Raw genomic sequence first — 22,772 nt, forward strand, 5'->3', positions numbered from 1 at the left:
AGACTTATTACACGTGTACGTAAAATGATGGAAAATCCCTGATTTGTTGCTGTATCGGTTTTTAATCTTTATGAAACTGTATTGAAATATTGTAATAATGAATTGTTTTTTATATATGTACTTTTATGAATTTTATGAAATTCGAATAAAGGTCTTTTGATTGATTGATTGATTGATTGGCTTTATAAAATTCCCCAGAAAGGCCATCACAGCCAGGGGCACGGCTACTGGCCAGATATTTTATAGCTTGTTTGATTTCCTCTACATCTATCGGGGAGGCCAGGAATTCAAGCTGTCCCTCCTCGAGCCAAACCATAGCTATCTCCTGCAAATAGTCCGTAAGGGCCTGCCCCGCAGGGGGATCGCCTGTCCTATACAACTGGGTATAGTATTCAAGAAAGGCCCGAAGAGATATCTGCTCCTTTTGTCAGTGAAACACCCGTTTTGGTATCTATATGTGGCAACAAACACCAATTAATATTGTGGTCTGAGGAGGCGGGCGAGCGTCCTTCTGGGCCTCTCACCCTCCCGGTACACCCGGGCCATTGCATATTTGCCAAGATATTTAACTTCTCGGCAGCTGCATCAGTGAATTCTGTCATTGGTGTTGAGCAGTCACATAACAATTCCGGTGAGGAGACAGTTTGTGCGGTAGAGTCTATGTCTTTTAGTTTCTGCTCTATTTTCTCTAACTCTCCCGTATAGAGCGGAGTACACCAGCATGTTTCGAGATACAGACCCCACGGATACATTCTTTAAAGGCATCCTAGAGGACCAGTTGTGAATCTATCATCCCCTCGTTTAATATAAAGTACTCCCTGATGGCATCCCCTACCTCACTACAAAACACCGAGTCGAGCAGGGCGGCCACGGGGAATCTCCATAGTGGTCGTTGCTTGGTGATGATAGGAAAACCCACCACAAGAAGGACAGGGACATGGTCAGATATTGTGTGGGACAAATATTCAATCTTTTGTACCTCCATAAGAAGTTGTGGTGTAGGGTACCAATGGTCTCTTCAGGACCATGAATCGTGTGAGGTAGAGTAAAATAAATAGTTGCGGACTGCCGGGTGGTTCGCACGCCAGGGATCTTCCAGCAGTGCTGCGTGTAATAAATGATCAAGTCCCTGTGTAACGTGTGGCTTTGTAATGTGCACTGGGCCGGTAGTGTCAGTAGAGGGGTCAAGCGTGAGGTTGAAGTCTCCTCCCATCAGTATAGTATCTGCGCCTAATCGGTCAATATATGCAGTTATTTTAGGAACAAATTCAGAGGTGTCGATATTTGAGGCATATATGTTAATAAAAATAACTGACTCTCTTCCCAGCAATCCCTGCACTATGACATATCTGCCTTCAGAATCAGTCGCCAACTCTGTGGCCTGAAAAGGAAGAGAACGGTGAACCAGTATACACAACCCACGTGAATATGAACTATAGCAGGAGAAGAAGCAGTTACCACCCCATGATGCCGCAAACCCATCTGTTGGAAGTGGTGCGTAATGCGTCTCCTGGAGGAAGGTGATCTGAATAGAGTGTCTGACCAAGTATGCCAGGACCGGTCTACTTTTTTTAGGACCAGACGGCCCTCGCACATTCCAAGACAGGCACCTAAGGCGCAGGCTGTGGCTGCTTTTATCAGCAAGAATCATCTAACCACTAGTAGTCCCTTCATTACAAGCTGCAGATATGTAATAGTGATATACCGTACCATGAATATAGAGTGTGCTCCAGTCTAACATATATCAAAACAATAACAAACATACAAGAGAACCCCCCCACCCCACCCCCACTGGATACGCAAAAACAAGGCACCCGGTGAATCTCAATCAAGGAGTAACAAACAAGAGGAAAGGCGTGGGAGAGGGGGGAAGGGGAAGGAAAGAGCAGGCGATCATCCTGAGGGAGAAGGCAACGCTCCAATGGATCCATCAGGTTGTAGGATAGTCAATGACAGGGACTTGTCTACCCACCATGCGCTCGCATCTCGGTCTTAAGTCTTTGCCGCTTGAAGAAGCAATGGTGGAACTTCAGCTTCTGGAGTTCGTGAAACAACTGCCAACTTTCACATATAAGATTTTGTGATTGCACAAACGTCTCGCCACTGCCGAAAAGTGTTCGAAGTGTATGGCATCGTAGTATACATCCGTGAGCCATCAAGAGCCAGAATCAGATTTGCCATCTCGTCTTTGCTGTTGCTTCATGGATTGTTTTTTGCATAATTTGGCTCCTTGATCGGAGGTGTCGAAAACATGGGCTTTGCTACCGATCTGTATACGAAGCCAGGCGGGGTACAGCATGGCGTATTTAACATTCGCCTTCTGAAAGGACCGCTTAATGTCCATGTACTTGCGACGCGCGTCTTGCGCTAGAGGCGTGAAATCCGGGAATAGAGAGATGTTCGAACCTTGGTAAGTGAGCAAGCCACGCTCTCGACAGCCGGAGCGCCAAATCTCGATCGTTATAGTTGAGGATTTTGGCTATTATCATCCTTGGGGATGCCCCTGGCGGCGGGAGAGGTCCCGCTCAATAGCACAAGTTGCGGAAAAAGACCCTCTCCAGAACATCTGCACAAGGACAGATTCAACAAATTTGGCCATGGGGCCGGTGTTCGTGGTCTCAGCAATACCAGCAATGCAAATGTTGTCTCTGCGTGAACGCGCCGCTAAATCTTCCGCCTTAGTAGCAAGCTGCTTAAGTAGGCCTTCCGCCCTCTCTAGCCTTCTCTGAACAGAGGGTTGTACGTCCGCTGTTCCAGGCTGCCAATCCGGGTATCCTGCGCCTCCATTCGACCGTGTATGTCATGTAGCCAACTGGTGAGCGTGTCCAAACGGGCATCTGTAGACTGAAACCCTGCCCGGAGTTCGGCCATTATGGCAGCTGTGCCCTCCATCTGGTTCGACTCTGGTTCATTGGCGCTCTCAGCATCATCACGCCTGGGGGTCTTCCCACCCTCAAAATTAAGCTGGGGCTGTTTGAGATCAGTACAGCCCATTGTGCATTGCAGGGCAGGAATGGAGCCCATCTGGAGTGAGCCGGTAATCAGGATCGGCAGAGCGTGCAGCAGAGTCAATATGGTTTTGTTACATCGTTTTTTGGCCCCTCTCAATCGACAGTTCACACCAAGCATATGGTATGTAATTAGCAGAGGCTTATCACATGTAGACGTGGAGTAGGAGTACTGCACTTCACAAAGTGTTGAATGGCCTAATGAGTAGCAATTATATCAGCCGAGAGCCCGAGTTCATTTATACAGCGGGGCAGATTATCGTGTAGTGCCTCTTATCCAAGTGCAAAAGTGCAGGCAGCTAAGCGAGTGTTCAGCCTGAGTCCAGGACCGGGCGATGTCTGTCCGGAATCACCGCAAATCCGCCCGGGTTCAAACGGCCTACCAGGTCACAGGGTAGCCCCCACCTCCCGTCCCAGCTGTCGTCGGTTCGCGACCTATCTCACCAGCTTTTGGGGTGGGTACGGCATCACAGGCTCCAGGACTCTCGGGCCGTTCCACAGGCGCATCCAGAATGCGCAGCAGACGTTGCTCACCAGTTCCGCACAGACCGGACCCCACCTTCAGGCTCACCCGAGACCCCTGTCGCCTCGGGGCCTCTGAGGGCCGTGTCAGTTCCGGGAGCGCAGCGGGCCCGATCTCAGCACGGCGAGTGACGTCGGGAACCGTGCTCGGCCCCGCAGGCCGCCGGCTCCTCAGAAGCCTCTACAGCAGCACAGATGTAGAATTCACGGCATGAATGCGCCTGTAAGCGGTTAGATGTAGGTGATGGCTCTGGAGCAATCCAGCAATACCTGTCAGGCCAAGTCCTCCCTCCACCACAACACAAGCAACCCAAGGCGGTTTGTGCCCTGACTAGGGCACTTCAGTCAGGTGTAGCTGGGTTCCAGTGGCACCACTAGATAGAGTAACCACAAGAAAGATTGTTACCAAAGGTAAGTAACTTTTTCTCCTGAGGGATACTTTTATCTGCAGATTCCTCACCTTTTGAATGGATTCCCAAAGCAGTACTCAACCAGGGTGTATGGCTGGTTAAACTAAGAAGTGCTAAAGGACAAAGCATGCAAAGTGACCTTTCCACTGCACCTACAAGCAATAGTGCTTTGAAAAGGTGTGGTGATAAACCCAAGTTGTCACTTTGCAGAACTCTGCAACTGGAACTCCCCATGCCAAAGCAGAGGTAGAAGATTTCGCACTGGTGGAGAAACCGGTGATGAATTCCGGCGGTTCCTTGAGAGCCAAAGAAAAGCATATCTTGATGCATGAGATGATCCATCTCGACAGCATCCTCTTACGCCTTGACATTCATCTTACCCAAGTACCAATGACCAGCTGATCATCAACTGTAAATTCCTTGGTTCTGTCAATGCAAAAGCTGACCACTCTATTGGGGTTCAGTATAAGAAGCCTCTCTTCCTATTTTGTAGAATGCTAGGGAGGAAAGACATTGTCAAGGTGATAAATTAGCCTAAATGAAAGTATGTAAAGACCTTGGGAAGAAAAGCAGCCCTGGTTCTGAGAACCAACTTGTCGGAAAAGAAAGCAGTGAAGGGGGCTTGACGCTCAGTGCCTGCAACTCATGAACATGCATCGCTGACGTGTTCGCTACAAGACAAACTTGAGTAAGAAATTTCGATTGCCATCTGTATAGTCGTTCGAATGGGGAACACATACAAAATGTGACAGCAAGATTTAGGTCCCATTACAGCATTACAAAAGGAGAAGGGAGAAACATGTTGGTGAGACCCTTCAGAAACCTCATGACTATTGGTGACTTGGACAGGGACAGATGGTCTGGAAGACAGAGAAAAGCAGATGATGCTGATAAGTAGAACTTAACTGTGCCTATTGCAAACCTCTGTTCTGCCTATGACAATTTGAATGGCAGGATATCTGAGAAATAGGTTTGAAGAGGGTCGACTGAATTGTCTGTACACCACCTAACAAACACAACCCATCTTCCGGAGTACATCATTTTGGTGGAGTGTTTGCAGGCACAGAAGATAACATCCACCATTTCAAGAGGTAAAGAAAATGCTTTCAGGTTACCCGGCTCAATCTCCACATGCAAAGGTGGAGGCTGGGGTGCAGAACTTGTCCCTGTGGCTGCAAAAGTAAGTCTCCCTTAGGAGGGAGATAGAGTGGAGGGTACACAGACTGATGTATAGGTCCAAAATACCACACCCTTCTTGGCCAGTCCAGGGGTATCAATATTACTTGAGGACGGTCAAGGAGAATCTTTCTCAGAAACCCAAGGAATCAAGGGTATGGGAGGAAATGCATAGTCAAGTGGAACGTTTCACTTCAAGTGAGTGCATCCCTCAGTTCTCCCTGCAATGGATACTGGAGAGCACAGAAGACCAGGCAGTGAGAGTTATTGTGTGTGGCAAAGAGATCCTCCAGAAGGGCTCTCCATTCTAGAGCAGAAACATCTGTTATTACTGTAGCCACTGGTGGCGGGGTTTGGAACGGCTTATCTTTTTTCAGATTGCCTGCTACGCTCCACCACATTAAATTTATTGCTGTGGTTCTAGAAATCGTTGTGCAAGATCTAAGATATACATCATGCTGAGACCACTGCTTGTGGAGGCACCACTGGAGGGACCTCATGTGCCAGTGTGCATGATTGACTAGAAGAATGCAGGAAGCCGCAGACCTAGCAGGCATAAGAACATTAGGACTGGAACTTGGTTCTGACGCTTCAATATCAAAGCCTGAATGTTGTGACTGCTCTGTGGAGGGGGAAAGGCTCAACTTGATGTGGTGTTTAGTACTGTTTCTATGAACAGGATGCGCTGAGAGGGCACTAAGTGAGATTTTGTTTTTTTGGTGGAAAAGACCAGGTTGAACAGCAGAGCTACACAATCTCTTGAAATCTGGCCTTGAGGAGCCAGTTGTCCAAATACGAGAACATCCAGATTCCCTACTGTCCGAGATAGGCAGTTACCACTGCTATCCCCGTTGTGAAGATCCTTGGAGCCGGAGGACTAAAAACTGATAACGCGCCAATCGACCGTGAAGTGAAAAGATTTCCTGTGCGACTGCAGAATCAGTATGTGGAACTTCACTAGCAAGACTTCAGCCAGGGAAAGCATTTTTAACTTCTCCTTCCTGAGCAACCCTGAGGCCTAGGATGGGATGAAGACCACCATCAGTTTTAAGGACCAGAAAGTACCGGGAGTAGAAACCTTGCTAGTGTTCCTGCTCTGGCACCATCTCTACCTTTCTGTAGAGTAAGATCACTCTCTCCTGTTGGAGGATCTGAATGTAGTCGGATTGGAGGGTGGGCGAAGAAGGGAGAATGTGTGGAGGAGCCTGCTGAAAAGGGTAAGGCACACCCCCTTTTCAGTTTGTAAGCCTCATTGGTCTGAAGTTATGGCCATTCAGGCCTGTGGAAAGCAGTATACCTGTCCTCCAACTGGCCCACTGTTTCCCAAGTAGAGGGAACTGAGACTGTGGTGGCTGGGGAGGAGAATAAGGAAGAAAGGGTTGGGAGAGGCAGGTAACAACATCTACTCTTGTTGTAGACCTTAACATCGTGGTCTGACCCCAAGCACCAAAGACCGATGTTTTCCGGGTCCATGATGGATATTGGTTCATCATAATCCTTACAAAATTTGAACATTAAAGTTTAGGGGGTGACATGTTGTACTGCACCTACAATTCTCTGGTTTGAATTCGACAAACATCCAAGGATAGTTGAAGACTCCAGATACATGTTGATTGCGCAGAAAAAAAGGAACTGACGTCAGGGCGCTGGTTGGGGTGTTTATGGCTCCACTGACACCACAAGAGCAAAACTTCCAGCACAGAGACCGAGCCAGCAATCTCTACTGGCACGAACTGCTGTTGAAAAGATTCCAGATGAAATCTGATGCCTGGTATATTCAAAAAGTGAGGAATCTGCAGGTGGAAGTATCCATCAAAAACATAAGTAGAGCTATTAATTTCCTCGGCCTTGTGTGTTTGCTGTTTTTCGTTTCCTAAAAATATGAAACCTTTTTTGTTTGTTTATGGACTGCGGCTGCGGCCGACTGCGATGATTAACTCTCCAGTGACTCCCTTTTTTGTTGCCTCATCGATCTGAATGTTCAGCTGTGCCTAGGGTTACACTGCATTTTTAGCGGCCGGCCTGTTGGTTGTAGGCCCATACTTGTATTTCTCTGAAATTGTGATAAAGGTTTTTAAAAAAGAAAAAAAAAAAAAAAAACATAAGTAGAAAAGAGAAGGAAAAGCATAAAACACTTGGTGTAAGTGCAGGGCCGGAATGTATGAAACACATCTACTGCCTTTCCATAGCATAATCGTTATCAGACACTGAAAAACAACAAGCACGACCAATTCATTGCAACATACTTAATAGTATTTTTTTCTCAACTGCTGCCAATGCCTTCAGCTTCTTACCATTTATTTCCACTTTGGTACTCTTTGCACACACGCCTTTTAAACAACAATCCGTACAGAATTCACTCTCACATCTGTAGCTTATCTGGAACACATCATGTGAATGTGAATCAATTCCTACTTCATATCCTTCACTACTATTTTGCTATCAAAACATATATTGCCTCTAGACAGCTTTGTTTCCATATTGTTCTTGTCCTTTCATTGTCAAGTATCCCGCCAAGATTTCACTAGATATAACCATTCATCTAGGCAGTTAACAATTAAAAAAACAATTACCTTCTCCATAAGGGTTCAAAGGGAATAACTCAAAGAATCTTATTTTTTTTCTCTCCGTAACTGGCGCAAATTCAAAAGCTAACTGATTGTTGAGAGAACTTCTCAATGGGCTACCCACAAAGCAATCCCCAACCTCTAAATAAAAGAATACAAACTCTTGCACACGCATAACTTATGTTCCTGAAGCAAAACCCAACATTAGATCATTGTTGACCACACATGAGAACCACTGCCGCCAAATCTTGGGCACTAGCATCCAGAATATTTAAACACTCAAGGTCTTCTCTGTACTCATATGGAGCTGGCAACTTAACAATTTATGTTTTGACCCATTTGATAAAACCTTAATGCTCATGCGTACACACATTATACACTCAAATACAGTCTAGTGGATTGTGTTTGAGTGAGCTCTAACTGTAGTCACCATTAAAGCCACAGCCAGTGCGGTCAAAGCTTACTGGTATGCGATGCTGAAGGAAATCCAAGTTCCACAAAAGTTCCTACGTTTGATCATAGAGGGCTTTTCTGGGACTGACGCTAAGCAGAATCTGATCAACGTCGAGGCCTTCCTGCTCACAAACTTTGCCCACTCTGAGATTTCCTACCGTCATCAATGACTGCACCAGGACCCGACGCTACAGCAACCCGCCATTGTCGAGCCCACCTTTGGATCCAGCTGGGCCCGCCAACGACTTGTCAGTGGCAGCTTTTTCTCTATAAAAGTTCCTAAGTTTGAAGGTAACTCTTAGTCAGGGGCCAACCTTGTCCATCTATCCGACATAATACCCTCCATCACGGTCGGCTTTTTGGCACTGTATTTATTCAAGCCTTTAAAATTCATATCTCCAGGTTCCCTTATTGGATTGTTGTCATTTTGGATTCATTTTGTTCATTAAAATACTCTCTATTCATATCAATTGGAGTGGGATTTTTTATTGTGTTGTGTTTTTGACTTTTTAATTGTTTTGGTACTTCTAAATGCTTTACACATGCTTCTAAGTTAAGTAAGCCTGCTTTGTGCCTTAAATACCAAGGGTTAAGCTCAGGATAAGATTACTGAAATCTTTACTGGACCTAACAAGAATAGTGACATTATTATTTGTGTTTGACTCCCATCCACCCCAACTAATAATCCACTTTCTCACTCTTGTCCTACTATAAACTAAAATGTGATCTTGGAAAGTCACAATCTCCTGCAAAATGCTAAATTAATGAAACATGATGTGCTGGGATACTGAAACTGACATCAAATTTCACAGAGACAAAACAGCGATCCCCATTTGGTATCACAAATTCTGTAAAATGCTGCAATTTACTGACCATAAAAAATGTAATATTTCGACCATTTGTCTTGGTAAGAATAACACTTGTCAGCACTTAAAGCAGACATCAAATTATCAATAATGGCTGACCACCCACCCAGGTGGCATGATTAAGTCTTCATAAATCAACACAGAAACGAATCCAAATTGGACATAACAATGTCTGATTGATGTAACACTCTCCAATGAAAGGAATGCTGAATTTAAAATTCACAAATGTTTACAACGCTGGTGCGAATAATTGATTGTGTCTACCTATTACCTCATGCGCTTCTTAATGTACCGTCTGCCCAATAATATTCTATTTCCAACCCAAAAGCTCTATTTTGCTGCAAGCAACGTGCATTTTCTCATTTACCATTGTGTCACCGTATTCTATTTAGGCAAGTAATCAACAAATCATATTTAATAAAACACCCACCACAGGCACCCAGGCTTCCATCATTCAGGTAAAGTGGTGCGTAATCCACAGTGTCTCATATAAAATCTATAAATATGTAATGTTCTGTTGTAATCTGCTCCTTTAAATATTGTTCCATTAAAAGAATACTAACCATGTCAGCATCGACTTCATTAGATGATAGTCAGTTGTAGCGTCCGGCTGCTGACATGGACCTCCTGGTGGGTGTACAATAAACTCAACCTGAAGTTTCCACTGATTATACCTCGTTTTATTACTGGCGATGAACAGATGTAAAACGTACACCCACCCAAGAACCCCGCGAGAGTTTTCCTGATTCACAGAGACATTTTGCAGACCTTCTACCACAAAGTTTGTCATGATTTACTTTTCATGTTACCGACTCTGAAGTTGTGGTATTTAGGAGCGGAGTGTTGCCCTACCAATTTTCGCACATTGGTGTTTTTCGGAAGTTCAATTTTTTTTATTGAATAGCGCATGTTTATAGTTCATCGAAACAGCTGTTTTGTGCGAGCGCACAATTTTGAATGTAAACAACTCACCGCGTGGAGCTTCATCATTGTTCAAGCGCATGAGTCTCCTTGTTTCTCCTTCCGATCCTGCTGACGTATCAGAGTTTCAGCGTCTTCCGTGACGACGTTCCACTTCCAGTCATGTCTGCGGCAACGTCACAGAAAGACTAGTGCGGGAACTGGCGCTCACATGGATTTTCACACGGATCAGCTGTTTGCCCGCATTTGAGCTCGTGTAGATCAGCTGTGCTAATAAACTTCAACGTTTCACGTGACGGCGGTTTACTTTCAGTCACGTTTGGGGCAATGCTACATTATAATGGAGCGTCGATTGCCGTTCACACAAGGATTCCCCATATCCGCTGTTTTGCACATCAATTCACGCTGATTAACCTTCCTAGTTTTTTTTTCTTTTTTTGCCTTATTGTCCTTCCGCATTGAAAACTACAGCGTTACATAGACTTCTACGGATTTTCACTAATTACTACAGTTGTCATGCAATATCAATGCTGCATCAGCTGTTTCATTAATGTATTTTTATTCTTCATTCAATTTTGTCTTTCAAGCAAGTATTTTGGACTGTTTCATCACTTTATCTTGACAGTTTGGTTTAACTTATTGTTTTAACTTGTTACTTTAAATTATTATTTTAGGTTATTACCTTATCCTATTTTATTAGTTTGTTACGTTCCTATTTCTTTCAGGATGTCGACCTCCAGTGGCATGAGTCAGCCACCTCAATTATGTGAACGTGGTGAGCCTGTTTTACCATGGAAAAAATGGAAACCCTTATTTGACTCCTACCTCATAGCCATTGGTGGGGAAAGATTTTCGGCTGCAAGGAAACAAGCTGGGTTACTCCATAACTTTGGCATTGAAGACAGGAATATCTATGATAGTCTTGATCCCATACCAATTGGCAGAGAAGCAGGAGAGCCAAGTGACGTTTATGAAATGAGTGTTTAGCTTTTACAAACACACTTTGGGCAACGTCTTAATGTTGTAATGGAACGTCACACATTTTTCATGCGCACTCAAGCCAAAGGGTAAAGAGTTGGCAACTATGTGGCTGCACTAAAGTCACTTGCTCATACTTGTGATTTTGAACAGTTGACTGATTCTCTTATTCGTGACCAACTAGTGCGTTGCACAAATGACCCAAAAGTCCAAGAGAAACTGCTTGCTAAGAATCCCAATCTCAAGGACGCAATCACCATTGTGGAAAGCATAGAGCATACCTCCCACTGGGTGAAATAAATTCGTAATCCTAACACAACCACAGATAACAGCACTAACTCGCTTTGTGGAGATTCTAATATTTCTTATGGAGAAACTGCAATTGCTGATGTGGCTAAGCCCTTTGTAAAAATTGATAGTATCAGTAAAAACAACAAACCAAAATTAGTTTCAAGCTGGAACAAAGATGGTAGGACTAAATGCCCAAGATGTGGAAGTATCAACCATGGTCCCAACTATCCGAACTGTTTTGCCAGAAGCACAAATTGCAATAACTGCAGAAAAAAGGTCACTATGCCAGAATGTGTAACTTTGGGAAAGTTAACATGGTTGAAGATGGTGGACTGTTTTCACAAAGCATTCACTGCATCACTGACTCCATTGACAAACTCGTTTTTTACTTCAAAGGTGTTGACAATATTTCCATGCCATAGTGTGACATAACTGTTGGGAGTGCTTTAGTTCCTGTACTTGCAGATTCTGGCTCTCCGTATACTTTAATTAGTGACAAATTTTGGAATGCGTCATCTGCCTATAAAGATGTCAAACTCTTGCCTCCTGACATTAACCCAGTGGGTCATGGTGGCCAGAGTATTGACCTTGTTGGTTTTCCTGTTCAAACCATTTTATTTAAAGATAGAGAGACTGTTGGCAAAGTTTACGTTGCTAAGCGTGGTGACAATCTGTTAGGTTGGTGTCACCATCGTGATTTAGGAATTATTCTCAATCCTAATGCTCCCAATCAAGAGACGTTGTTGACTTCCCACAGTGATCATCCAGATATTTCAGAAAAATATCCTGAAGTCTTCAGTGAGAATCTAGGTCTTCTCAATGGCTTAAAACATAAGATAATTCTGAAAGACAATGCAACTCCAGTTGTACACAAAGTCAGGAAAGTATAGAATCTCAGAGTTAAGCCACTACAAGAGGAACTAAACAGATTACTTCATTTAGGTGTCACCGAGGAGATCGAATCTTCAGAGTGGTTGGCACCCACCAGTTTGGCCCCCAAAGATAAAGGTACCAAAATTTGAATGTGTGTGGACTTGAGGAGCCTCAACAACTGCATCTGGGTTGATAGGCAACCTCTACCCAACATCAATGGAGCTCTGACTAGGGTAGGTGGCACCTGTCTTTTCAGCGTAATGGGCTTGTCATCAGCCTATCATCAAGTCATGCTGCATGAGGATTCTAAGGCCCTAACTTCCTTTGTAACACCTTTGGGTGCTTATAGGTTTGTTAGGGTGCGTTTTGGGTTAGCGAGTGCTGCTGCATGCTTCAGAGAATCATGAAGGATGTTCTTTCAGGCATAGATTCCATTCTATTTTTCCAAGATGACATTCTTGTTTTTAGGAGGAATAGAGACAAGCAAGATGAAGTACTTTTTAAAGTATTGTCTAGACTCAAGGAACGAGGTTTAATGCTCAAGAGAGAGAAATGCAAATTTAGGGTTAATTCTGTATCATATCTGGGACACTCTATTTCGAGTGAGGGAATCAGTCCTAAAATCGACCTTGCTGAAGCAATTTTACAGGCTCCTGCTCCCTCAAACAAAGATCAAGTTAGATCTTTTCTTGGATTGTCCGAGTTTTACTAAAAGTTTATTTACAATTTTGCTTGTGTTATATAACCTTTAAGATTATTACTTAAAAAGGAGGTTGATTTTGAGTGGCCAAAAGAGTGTGAAATTCCTTTCAAAATTGTCAAAGGTGAGATTGCCAGCATGCCCAACCCAGGCCATTTTGATGAAGGAAGAAAACCATTCTCACCACTGATTACAGTTTACGTGGTTTGGGTGCTGTTCTATCCCAGATGGTTGATGGTATTGAGAAACTCATTGGTTTCGCTTTAAGTTCACGGAAGGGAGCTGAGGAGCGTTACTCAGTGATCGAACGCGAAGCGTTGGCTTGCTCTTGGGCTATCAACCATTTCAGGTTTTACCTGTGGGGGTTACCGTTTTTGGTCTGCACTTACCATAAGCCCCTGGTACATATGTTTGCGTGCAGGAATGGTGAAAGCACTACTCCCAGAATAAAAAGGTGGATTGAGGGTCTCTGGGAGTACAATTTTACGTTTGAATATATACCTGGGCTCAGGAATGTTCCTGCGGATTTTCTTTCCAGGATGCCGCTTGAAAAAGATACACCATTTTCCCCTGGCCATGCTGTGTCATGGGTTAAGGAATGTGCCCTCAACAAACAGGAATGGGAGGCCGGTGCTGCTTGTGATGATTCTATGGGAGCACTTATTGAGTTAGTTGTTAGGGTTGGCCTTCTCTCTCTGATGTTCCCAGTATTGCCAATCCATTTTGGAATGTTTGTGAGGAACTTAACATTATTGATGGTGAGCTTTTCAGAGGGGATAGATAACTTCCTTCTCACTCTCTCAGAGAAAAAATCATTAATCTAGCGCACGAAAGGCCTCCTGGGGCGTAGTTTGACCAAGAATAGGGTCAGGTAATCCTACTGGTGGCCTGAGGTTGACAAGCAGGTTGAAGAGGCTGTCAGGGACTGTACCATTTGTGCCGCTAATTACAAGACCAGGAAGGTCAGCACTTCCCCGCTTTCTCCAGGGGCTATTCCTGAACGTTCCTGGTCCAAATCAGCCATTGATATTGGTGGACCCTTTGAAGTGCTTGCCCCTTCAGAAAGGTTTGTTGTGGTCCTTGTTGACTATACTTCTAAATGGATTTCTGCATGTTGTTTGAGTTCTGTTGTTAGCAAAAACATTATTGAGTTCTTGAAGGGTAGTTTTACTTCTGAAGGAGTACCTGATATCTTGGTTTCTGACAATGGTGTGCAGTTTATCTCACAAGAGATGACCGATTTCTTAAAGGACCTTTCCATCATCCACCATCGCATGGCTCTTTACTCACCAAAAGCAAATGGCTTGGTGGAGAGTATGAACAGCCTAGTTAGGGCATGTGCTCAGTCTGGTGTTGATACTTGTTGCCACCTCAAAGATGTTCTTAGGGAAAAAATATGGGCTCACAGAAATACTCCCAACAGCATTACGGGCTGCTCTCACTTCAGGAAGCTTAGGGGCAGGGCAGTCGGTTCCAAACTCAACCCCATATGGCTAAGTGTTACTGACAGAAACAAGACTGTAGATGATTTCAGAGTCAGAAGGTATCAGGATAGCTACAAACAAAGGTTTGATGTAAAAAATGAGTATGTGCAAGCCTGAAGGTGGGTGATCTCGTATTGGTAAAAAAGGGTGTGTGGTCTCCCAAAGGTGAAACCATGTATTTTGGTCCCAATCGTATTATCAAAGTCATGAAAAATGTTGTCATGCTTTCTGGGGGTGGTATCTGGAGCATGTCTCGTCTTTCAAAAAGTGGGAGTGGGGAGGTTTGTGTGGGTTTACCCCAAGCCAGACACTCCCAGCCATCTATGGACAGACACTTTCAGAGTGGTGTTGGTGAGTTTCAATCTGATCTTTCTGGACGTCCTGTTCGGTCCAGAAGGCCACCTTCGCACCTTCGAGATTATGTTCTTAAATAGGAATGAACCCTTATATTGTCATTGATATTTATTCCTTTTGTTTAGCTCCTTGTAAAGATGTTTGTTCATATTTATTCTATGCTCCTTATTTCCTCTTCACTATTTTCCATGCTTTTCTCAAAGTTTTCTGTTCTTTTTTTTTCTTTCTTTCTTTCCTTGCTTTATAAAGGGAAGATGTGTTGTAATCTGCTCCATTAAATATTGTTCCATTAAAAGAATACTAACCATGTCAGCATCCGAACGTAATGACTTAATTAGATGATAGTCAGTTGTAGCATCCGGCTGCTGACATGGACCTCCTGGTGGGTGTACAATAAACTCAACTTGAAGTTTCCACGGATTATACCTTGTTTTATTAAGTTCCCTTGGGGATTAAACGGAACACCAATAATCAGAAAGTGAATGTACGAATCACTGTATTTTTCCTCCTTCGACGATTTCCATCACACTTTATCAACAACACCATAAATTCTACACCCTCCTGAACTTCTGAGGAGGGGCCACACTACTGAGCAACAGCTGGTGAGACGTAACTCAGAGCTGTAGTGCACCAAGTGACATATATTAGAAGGGGGAGGGGTTCCAGTGTTATGCTCATCCTGAACACGTCTGCAGTGGCTAGTGAGGCTCATCAGGGCTGCTGGAAGGATAGGTGAGCAGACCTAGGGATCCAGCACCCATGGGGTTCGGCAGCAGAACCTGCTCTCTCTATGGCTTTGATACTTTGCAGGTGTGACAGAAGGTGGCAGAGTGGATTGCCTCAGAGTCATCCCCTTGAATTTGTTGCGCACTAATCGACCGAATCTTGGCAGTTTTTTAATGAAATACCGTCCTGTAACCCCGGCACCTCTACTTTAGGCCGGGATAACATTGTATCTGTAATGAAAGAACTGGTGCCAAATAGCAGAAAATAGTAGTATCTTTATTCAGGAGCAAGCAGGTACATGTTCCATCAGCTGTAGCCCCACACCAACTGATCCTCCCTGCCTGTTCCAGAATCCTACTATGTAGTATGCTTCCAGTTACCATGACACTGGAAGCATCCATAGCTAGGATACCACAGTAAATACGTCCTTCTGTGCGTGGATGAGGTGTAGGCAGTGTTTGACGTGTTGGTTGTCTGGGGAAGACACAGGCTGACAGTGAGGGATATCACTGTATTGGTTCGCTTCCCTGTCAGATTAAGAATAGACAACAAAAGGAATTCATTTGAGTTCTCACAAGAAGAGTCAGCCAGGGAATGTATGGGGGGTCTTCCACAGGAGCTTGGTGGGGGTGGGTTGCAACTTTGCTTTTTTGCAAAAGAAAGTAGATGAGGGGATGGACCTGCTATCGTTCGGGAGGAAATATTCAGGTGGGAGTAACTCTAGTCCTGAGGAGATCTTGTTTTTCTGCATTGGTTATCTTTGAGTGCCTTCTAGCTACTGCGACACACGTTGGAGGGTATTGGCAGTGAGTGGCTTGTAATTGAAATTGTTTAGATAATATGGACTTTCACTGTTAAGTCTGTTGGGTATCTGAATCACTCACTTATCCTGGTTAGGCACTGTGACATACTTTGCTTGGCACTATCTCTTTAATAAAAATATCTGAACACCAAATGCCTGCTGAAGATGGGTTAAGCACAGCCACAAGATGGCATTAGATGTAGGATTTATTGTGCAAAAGTAACGAAGGTCTCACTCCTACAGATACATGCAGCTATACAAACAGACGTAAATTCATATGCCACAAGCACTCAATGAGAACCTTAAAAATCCAAGTGTTATGTCACAAAGCAGCTGATATTACATTCGAGTGACTTGCATACAATAATACGATTTTGGAGTAAGCCATGCACTTGAACAAATGATCTGTGGATCTGAGTCATTAAATGTAAACACTAACATGACTTACTTTTCTCCCGATTTATCTGTTCCTCTATCCGTTGACCTTAAGATCGAGCGATCTGGAGACAGCGAGGGGGATTTTAATGTTGAACTTAGAGGCGATGACATCCGTACCGAGGATGTGGAGAGGCCATGTCGACGCAACTCCTGCACGGCTCGCTCTCTATCAAAATGACAAAACGTTCTTTCCCTCTCATATTTCTTTTATTGATTTTGCAATCAAACATAAACACATAGAAAAAACAATAACAGCGCCCCATCCCTTCCTCCAAGCCCCCACACATCCAGAGAGGAAGGCATTCATTTGTAAACATATTCGGCTGAGAGCTCAAAACAGCGTTATTAAAACTGCATGCAGTACACATGGTGGCGCTGATGCCCCGCAAACACACCTCCCCAGCATCTTTCCATTGTATTCACTTATCACTGATCTCCAGAGTACGTTCCATTCACGATTTCTTGCTGTAAACAGATACTCACCATATCCCACTCCATCTGCCTCCCTGATCAGTCCTGTGTAAACCAATCTGCCTTGCCCCACACTCCCTTCGCACCCATTGCACCAGTTCCCACAGCCATGGTTTCTTAGTGGGTGATCTGGCAGTCACCCATCTTAGTGCTATACACTTCTTTGCCAAGGCTAAACCCAGTACTACTACCTTTTCTACGTATTTAGATTGGGTCACCAGTCCCAGGGGGCACAGCTGCACTGGGTGTTAGTGCTAGTTCGGTCAGGACCCCGACACCTGAAGCATTTCTCTCCAGAAAACCCCCAGAGCTGGGCTTGTCCACCACATAGGAATATAAGTCCCTGGGGTTGACCGGCATCTGGGCCACTGTTCATACTTGGTCGGGTCTAATCTGTGCAGCCATTGTGGTGTGATATAATCCCTGTGTACACATTTATTGTGTAACAATTTTAACCGTGTGTTACGAGTCACCCTTCTTCAACTGCCCAGCACAGAAGCCTAACAAGTATATCAGAGATCAGTTCGTATTCAATTGTGCATCCCGGAAGATTAAGGAAAGAATTCTGGGTTGCAAAAATCCACCTTTGACCGAAGTAATTGAATTAGCTTTGATTATTGAACGTTCAGCAATATCTAGCAAAGCTATGCAGGATGACATCAAACCTGAAGTCAATTTGGTAACTTCTCCTGATCTTGAGCAAGAGAGTTCCTTATGTGCTGTGAATGTTAAAATAAACCTGTTAAATTCCCTCAAAGAAAACAACCTATTTTCTGTTACAGGTGCAGATCTAAAAACCTCATCTGGAATTTCCCTGACTGTCCCGCTATTAACAAACGGTGTGTCATATGTAAAAAAATAGAGTATTTTCAGGGGGTGTGTAGAAACGCCAGGAAACCTGTTAATGTAAGCTGTATTGAGACTGATGTAGACTCATGTACTAATTCACTCAGTAATGTGATCATAACTCTAGACTGTGGGGGAGATCCAAATTCCATAAAGGGCCCTTTGTGTTAAGCTTTGATTGCGAACGTTCCACTTCAAGTCATGGCCGACACTAGTTCGCCGATTACCATTTTAAGGGACACCACATTTAACGATTTATGGAAAGATAGAGTAAAATTATTACAATCTGATGTTAACCCGAAAGCCTTCGGAGAGAAGAACATCAATATGATTGGTTATTTCTTAGGAGTGGTACAATGTCTAGGAAGAGAAACTGAAACCAGAATTTATGCAGCGGAAAAAGGGAAAAACATCATCGGTGGAAAGATCTAGCGCGCATAGGACTATATTTAGTTCCAAGCGATGAAAATCCAACTAAAGTGGGGGAGTTACCTGTATGCAATGTTGAATATGCTAAACCTTATGTGGGTTTAGACATGTTGAAAGATATATTTCGGAGTTCAAACCTGTATTTAGTGAACAGGTTGGTCTAGTTAAAGGAGTGTAACACCATATTAGGTTAGCACCTGGTGCACAACCAGTGGCACACAAAGTGCGTTCCGTTCCAATGAGTGTCAGAGAGGATCTGAAACTGACTTTGCAAAGTTTATGTGAACAGGGCATCATCAAAGCTATGGATTCATCTCAGTGTGGGTGGCTCCCATCGTAGTTGCAGGCAAGAAGACTGGCGAGATCAGACTTTGTGTGGACTTGAGCGCACTCAATAAAAATATAATCGTGGATTGCCACCCACTGCCTAGAATCCATGACTTACTGGCGAATCTAGGAGGTGCAAAGTGGTTGTCATTGATAGATTTAAGATCAGCATATCACCAAGTGGCATTGTCAGTGGACTCACAAGATTTGACTACATTTGTGATCCCTTTCGGGGCGTACAAGTTCCTATGCCTACCTTTTGGCCTAGCATCGGCCGGTGGTGTGTTCCAGAAACTGATGGACACACTATTTCATGACATCAAGGGAGTCCAAGCGTACTTGGACGACATTTTAATATATGCTAAGTCGTTCAAAGAACACAATGCATTTTAAAACGTGTACTATCTATCTTGAGATCCAATGAGATGACAGTGAGGTCAGACAAATGTAAATTCGCGGTACAAGAGTTGGAATATTTAGGTCACACTGTGTCTAGTCATGGGATTAAACCAACATTTTCTGTAACTAGAGCAACTGAAGAAGCAAAAGCTCCCATGGATAAAGATGCATTACGTTTGTTTCTCGATTTAGCTGAATATTATGCAAAATTCATACTCTGTTATCCACAAGCAGTAGAACCCTTACGAGTGTTACTTAGGAAGGGTCAGAGTTTTAAATGGACAGATGATTTGGATGTAGCATTTGGGAATGTGAAAAAATCGATTGTTTCTGCTCAAGCATTACATGCATTTAGGGATGACTGTGTTTCCCTCATAACCGTGGATGCCAATGTTTCCGGACTTGGAGCAGTACTAAGTCAGAGAGTGGATGGTTGTTAACACACTGTAGCGTTCGCATCTAGATCACTTAAACAGTTTGAACAGCAGTACAGCACGATAGCGCGAGAAGCTTAGGCTTGAGTGTGGGCTGTTCAAAGGTTCAGAATGTACATCTGGGGGCGCAAGTTTGAATTAGTAACAGATCATAAACCTTTGGGTTATATTTTTAATAAGGTAAACAACAACAACATGTCTGCCAGACTTATGAGACTAGTGTCAAAACTCCAAAAATATAATTTTGTGGTTAAACACTTACAGGGCGGGAAAAATTTCCGTGCCAACTGTTTGTCCAGATTGCTTATGCACAAGGACGATGAGGAAGATACCCTAATGGAGGACATCGAATGCGTAGCTGTGGTGGACGCGGTACAAGAGTATGATTCCGTGTTGTCTGAGGATGGTTGAAAGACAGCTTGTGAGAGTGATTCGGTCTTACAGAAGGTAATTGAGTATACGACCCACAGCTGGCCTAAATCTAGATGTTTGAATGGTGATTTGCGTGTTTTTGCACTGGTGTCGGACGAATTGTCTATCGAAAACAATATTGTACGGCGGGGTGACAGATTTGTGCCTCCCACCCGGTTACACTCTTCAATCAGTAACAAAGCACATCTTGGGTATCTGGGAGCTACTAAGATTGGGATACAGATTAAACAACATTACTGGTGGCCTTCCCTGGATTCCCAACTTAAAAATACAATCGACAAGTGTCCTGAGTGTCTTCTTTCCGATAAACATTGGCGGACATTGAAGACCCCTTTACACCCAACAGAGTTCCCTAATGCCGCATGGGAAAAAATAGGTTTAGATTTTTCAGGACCATATTCTATACTCAACCAAGATATGAAATATGTCATCCTAGCTGTCAATTACTTTTCTAAATGGATGTATCACACTTTTGTGGAGTATCCTGATACTGAGTCCACCATATCATTTTTTAACAAGATACTTTCGTTGGAAGGGGCCCCAAAGGTTATAGTTACAGATAACGGCACACATTTTGTTTCTGAGAAGATTTGTAAATTCATGAGTAAATTAGATAAGAAACATCTAAAAGTGGCATTATACTCTCCCACATCAAATGGCCTAGTAGAGAGAGGGAATAAAGTGGTGAAGGAAGGGATCCAGACAGCATTAGCATCTGGGTTGGATGTGAGAGAGTTTATCGATCAAAAAATTTGGAATTATAACACGTCTCCCCACTGTACTACGGAAATATCCCCTTTTACTTTGAGGGGTAGAGAAGCACATACTCTTCTGTTCCCAACATGGTTGAAGGAGATGTCTGGCGGGGACAAAATTACCTTTAAGGATGTGTCTGATACAGTGTACGTCAGGCAGACTCATATGAAGGAAAATTTTGATAAGAAATGCAGCTTGAATGGTGAGGACGTCGTGGTTGGAGACTGGGTTCTGATTAAGAAACCAGTAAAAGTTAAGAAGGTAGAGTCAAAATATTTGATGGCCGAATAGGTATACAAGGTCAGTAAAGGAGCTGCTTTCGTAGGAAACAAGGGGTGGTGGAGCAAAAGACAACTTGTTAAAGTATCCCCTGATCAAGCCAGGATAATGTATCATAGATGGTAAAGTATTGAGGACCATCTTGATTGGGGGCTTTGGTTGGATCCGGTGAGATCAGCGAGATCCCCTGTTCAACCTACCCCACCTCAAGACTTTTCCCCACCTCAGATTGTTGCTAGCTTCCCAATCCAGGCTGATGTTAATACGAGCATTAGTAGCTCGTCCAGGGGACGTGTCATTAAGATACCAAAAAGGTTTGAGGATTTTATTAGATATTAAAATTCACACTTTGTTTATGTGATTTTGTTTATTCAAGTTCTTTACCATGTAACTTTCCTTTTTGTTTTCTGTAAGGGGGAAGGTGTTGTAATGTTGGTATAATGTCTAATGCTATGTTTAATGCTTATACATCGTACAGCCAGCGCGCGATGCTTTAGATGTGCATTGTTGTATTTATTTGAATGTGGCTCACGCATGGAGTGTCCACCGGAAGGGGTTCGAATGGCATCAGTCAGTTGCTGTTTGATCATCTGACTGGGAGGACGCTTCGTGTTGTGTTTGGAGTACTTATTGGAAATAAACGCTTCTTCTCATATACGCTGTTCCACATCTCATTTCATGCGCTCATTCAGTTCCTTGGCCATATCTCCCTCTCATTGTATCTTTAGTGTTGTAATGCAGGAGGCAGCAGCGCGTGGCAAGAGAATGGCATACAGGTGTGGAATAAGCCCATGATCTCCCCCCATGTCTGACAGTGTCTGGTTTAGGACACGCGTGTCTGGTTCTTGCAGGAATCACTGCCATGCCTTCCGTATAGCCGCTGTTAAGCCAGCGTACGTGAGGAAGCAGCTGCCCACAACATCCCATTGGATGTTGAAGTCTGCATACCCCTGCCTCCTGCTGTCTGCATGTAGGTCTCCCAGGCATTGGGGGCTGGCATGCTCCCCCCTTTGACTTAGGAACATTGGTGCTGTGGGACTTATGGCAGTGCACCAGGAGAATCAACAGCTCCATGTAAATGTGTACCTCATTTTTCAGCTTTGTTGTTTGTTCCCACATGTTTAACAGTGTATGTATCTGTTCCGGTAGGGACAATCTGTACTTGTGTGTTGCCAACGGTAATGCCAGAAGTTTCCAAGGCCGGATTAAGCTGGTCAGCATCCCTGCAAACAGGGTCAGTGTTCCCTTCCTGAAACCATGGTATCATGAAGGAGATGCCCAATATTATACCTTGAAGTTTGAAGCCTGTAGTCGTCCGCTGTCCCTTGGAGGTTGCAAAACCCCCAGGCTAATCAGTGTTCTCCTGCTTCCCAATACAATATTCAAAGTAACTCATCTAGCTTACGAAAGCAAGACTCAGGGATGTGCAATCGGCATGTGCTGTACCACATAAAGCACCCTGGGTATTATCATCTTGCTGATGGCTAGATGACCCGTAAGGGACATTGGGAATCGCAACCATTTATGCACATTCTTTTCTAGTCAGCCTAGGAGTACACCTCCATACTCCCCCGCCCCCCATTTGAGGCGCAGATCTCAGCCATGTCCGAGCTCAGGTAGATCCCTAGGTATTAAAAGGTGGTGTCTGTACCTTTATGTTGGCTAAGGTCATCTCCTAAGGTACGGTCACCTGGATTGGGTAAAGAACTGACTTGTCCACATTCAGACGAAACCCAGAGTGTGCCCCGACCTCTGCTAGTGTGTCGTATATCGTGCCCCACGTGTCCGTTGGATTCCTCAATGTCACTATTATATCATCTGCATATAGTG

General features: G+C 43.9%; 1 protein-coding gene across 2 annotated transcripts in view; it reads right to left on the reverse strand.

The window, feature by feature from the left end:
• The window catches only part of CEP135 (centrosomal protein 135), a 479,333-nt gene that overhangs the window by 54,936 nt on the left and 401,625 nt on the right, over positions 1 to 22,772 (reverse strand). For both annotated transcript variants that reach the window (XM_085642056.1, XM_085642055.1), the window contains exon 25: positions 16,580 to 16,735. In XM_085642056.1, the coding sequence (XP_085498182.1) occupies positions 16,580 to 16,735 (156 nt within the window). The remainder of the gene's footprint in view (positions 1 to 16,579; positions 16,736 to 22,772) is intronic.

Source organism: Triturus cristatus, chromosome 2_2, assembly GCF_964204655.1.
Source record: "Triturus cristatus chromosome 2_2, aTriCri1.1, whole genome shotgun sequence".
NCBI classification, from domain to species: domain Eukaryota; kingdom Metazoa; phylum Chordata; class Amphibia; order Caudata; family Salamandridae; genus Triturus; species Triturus cristatus.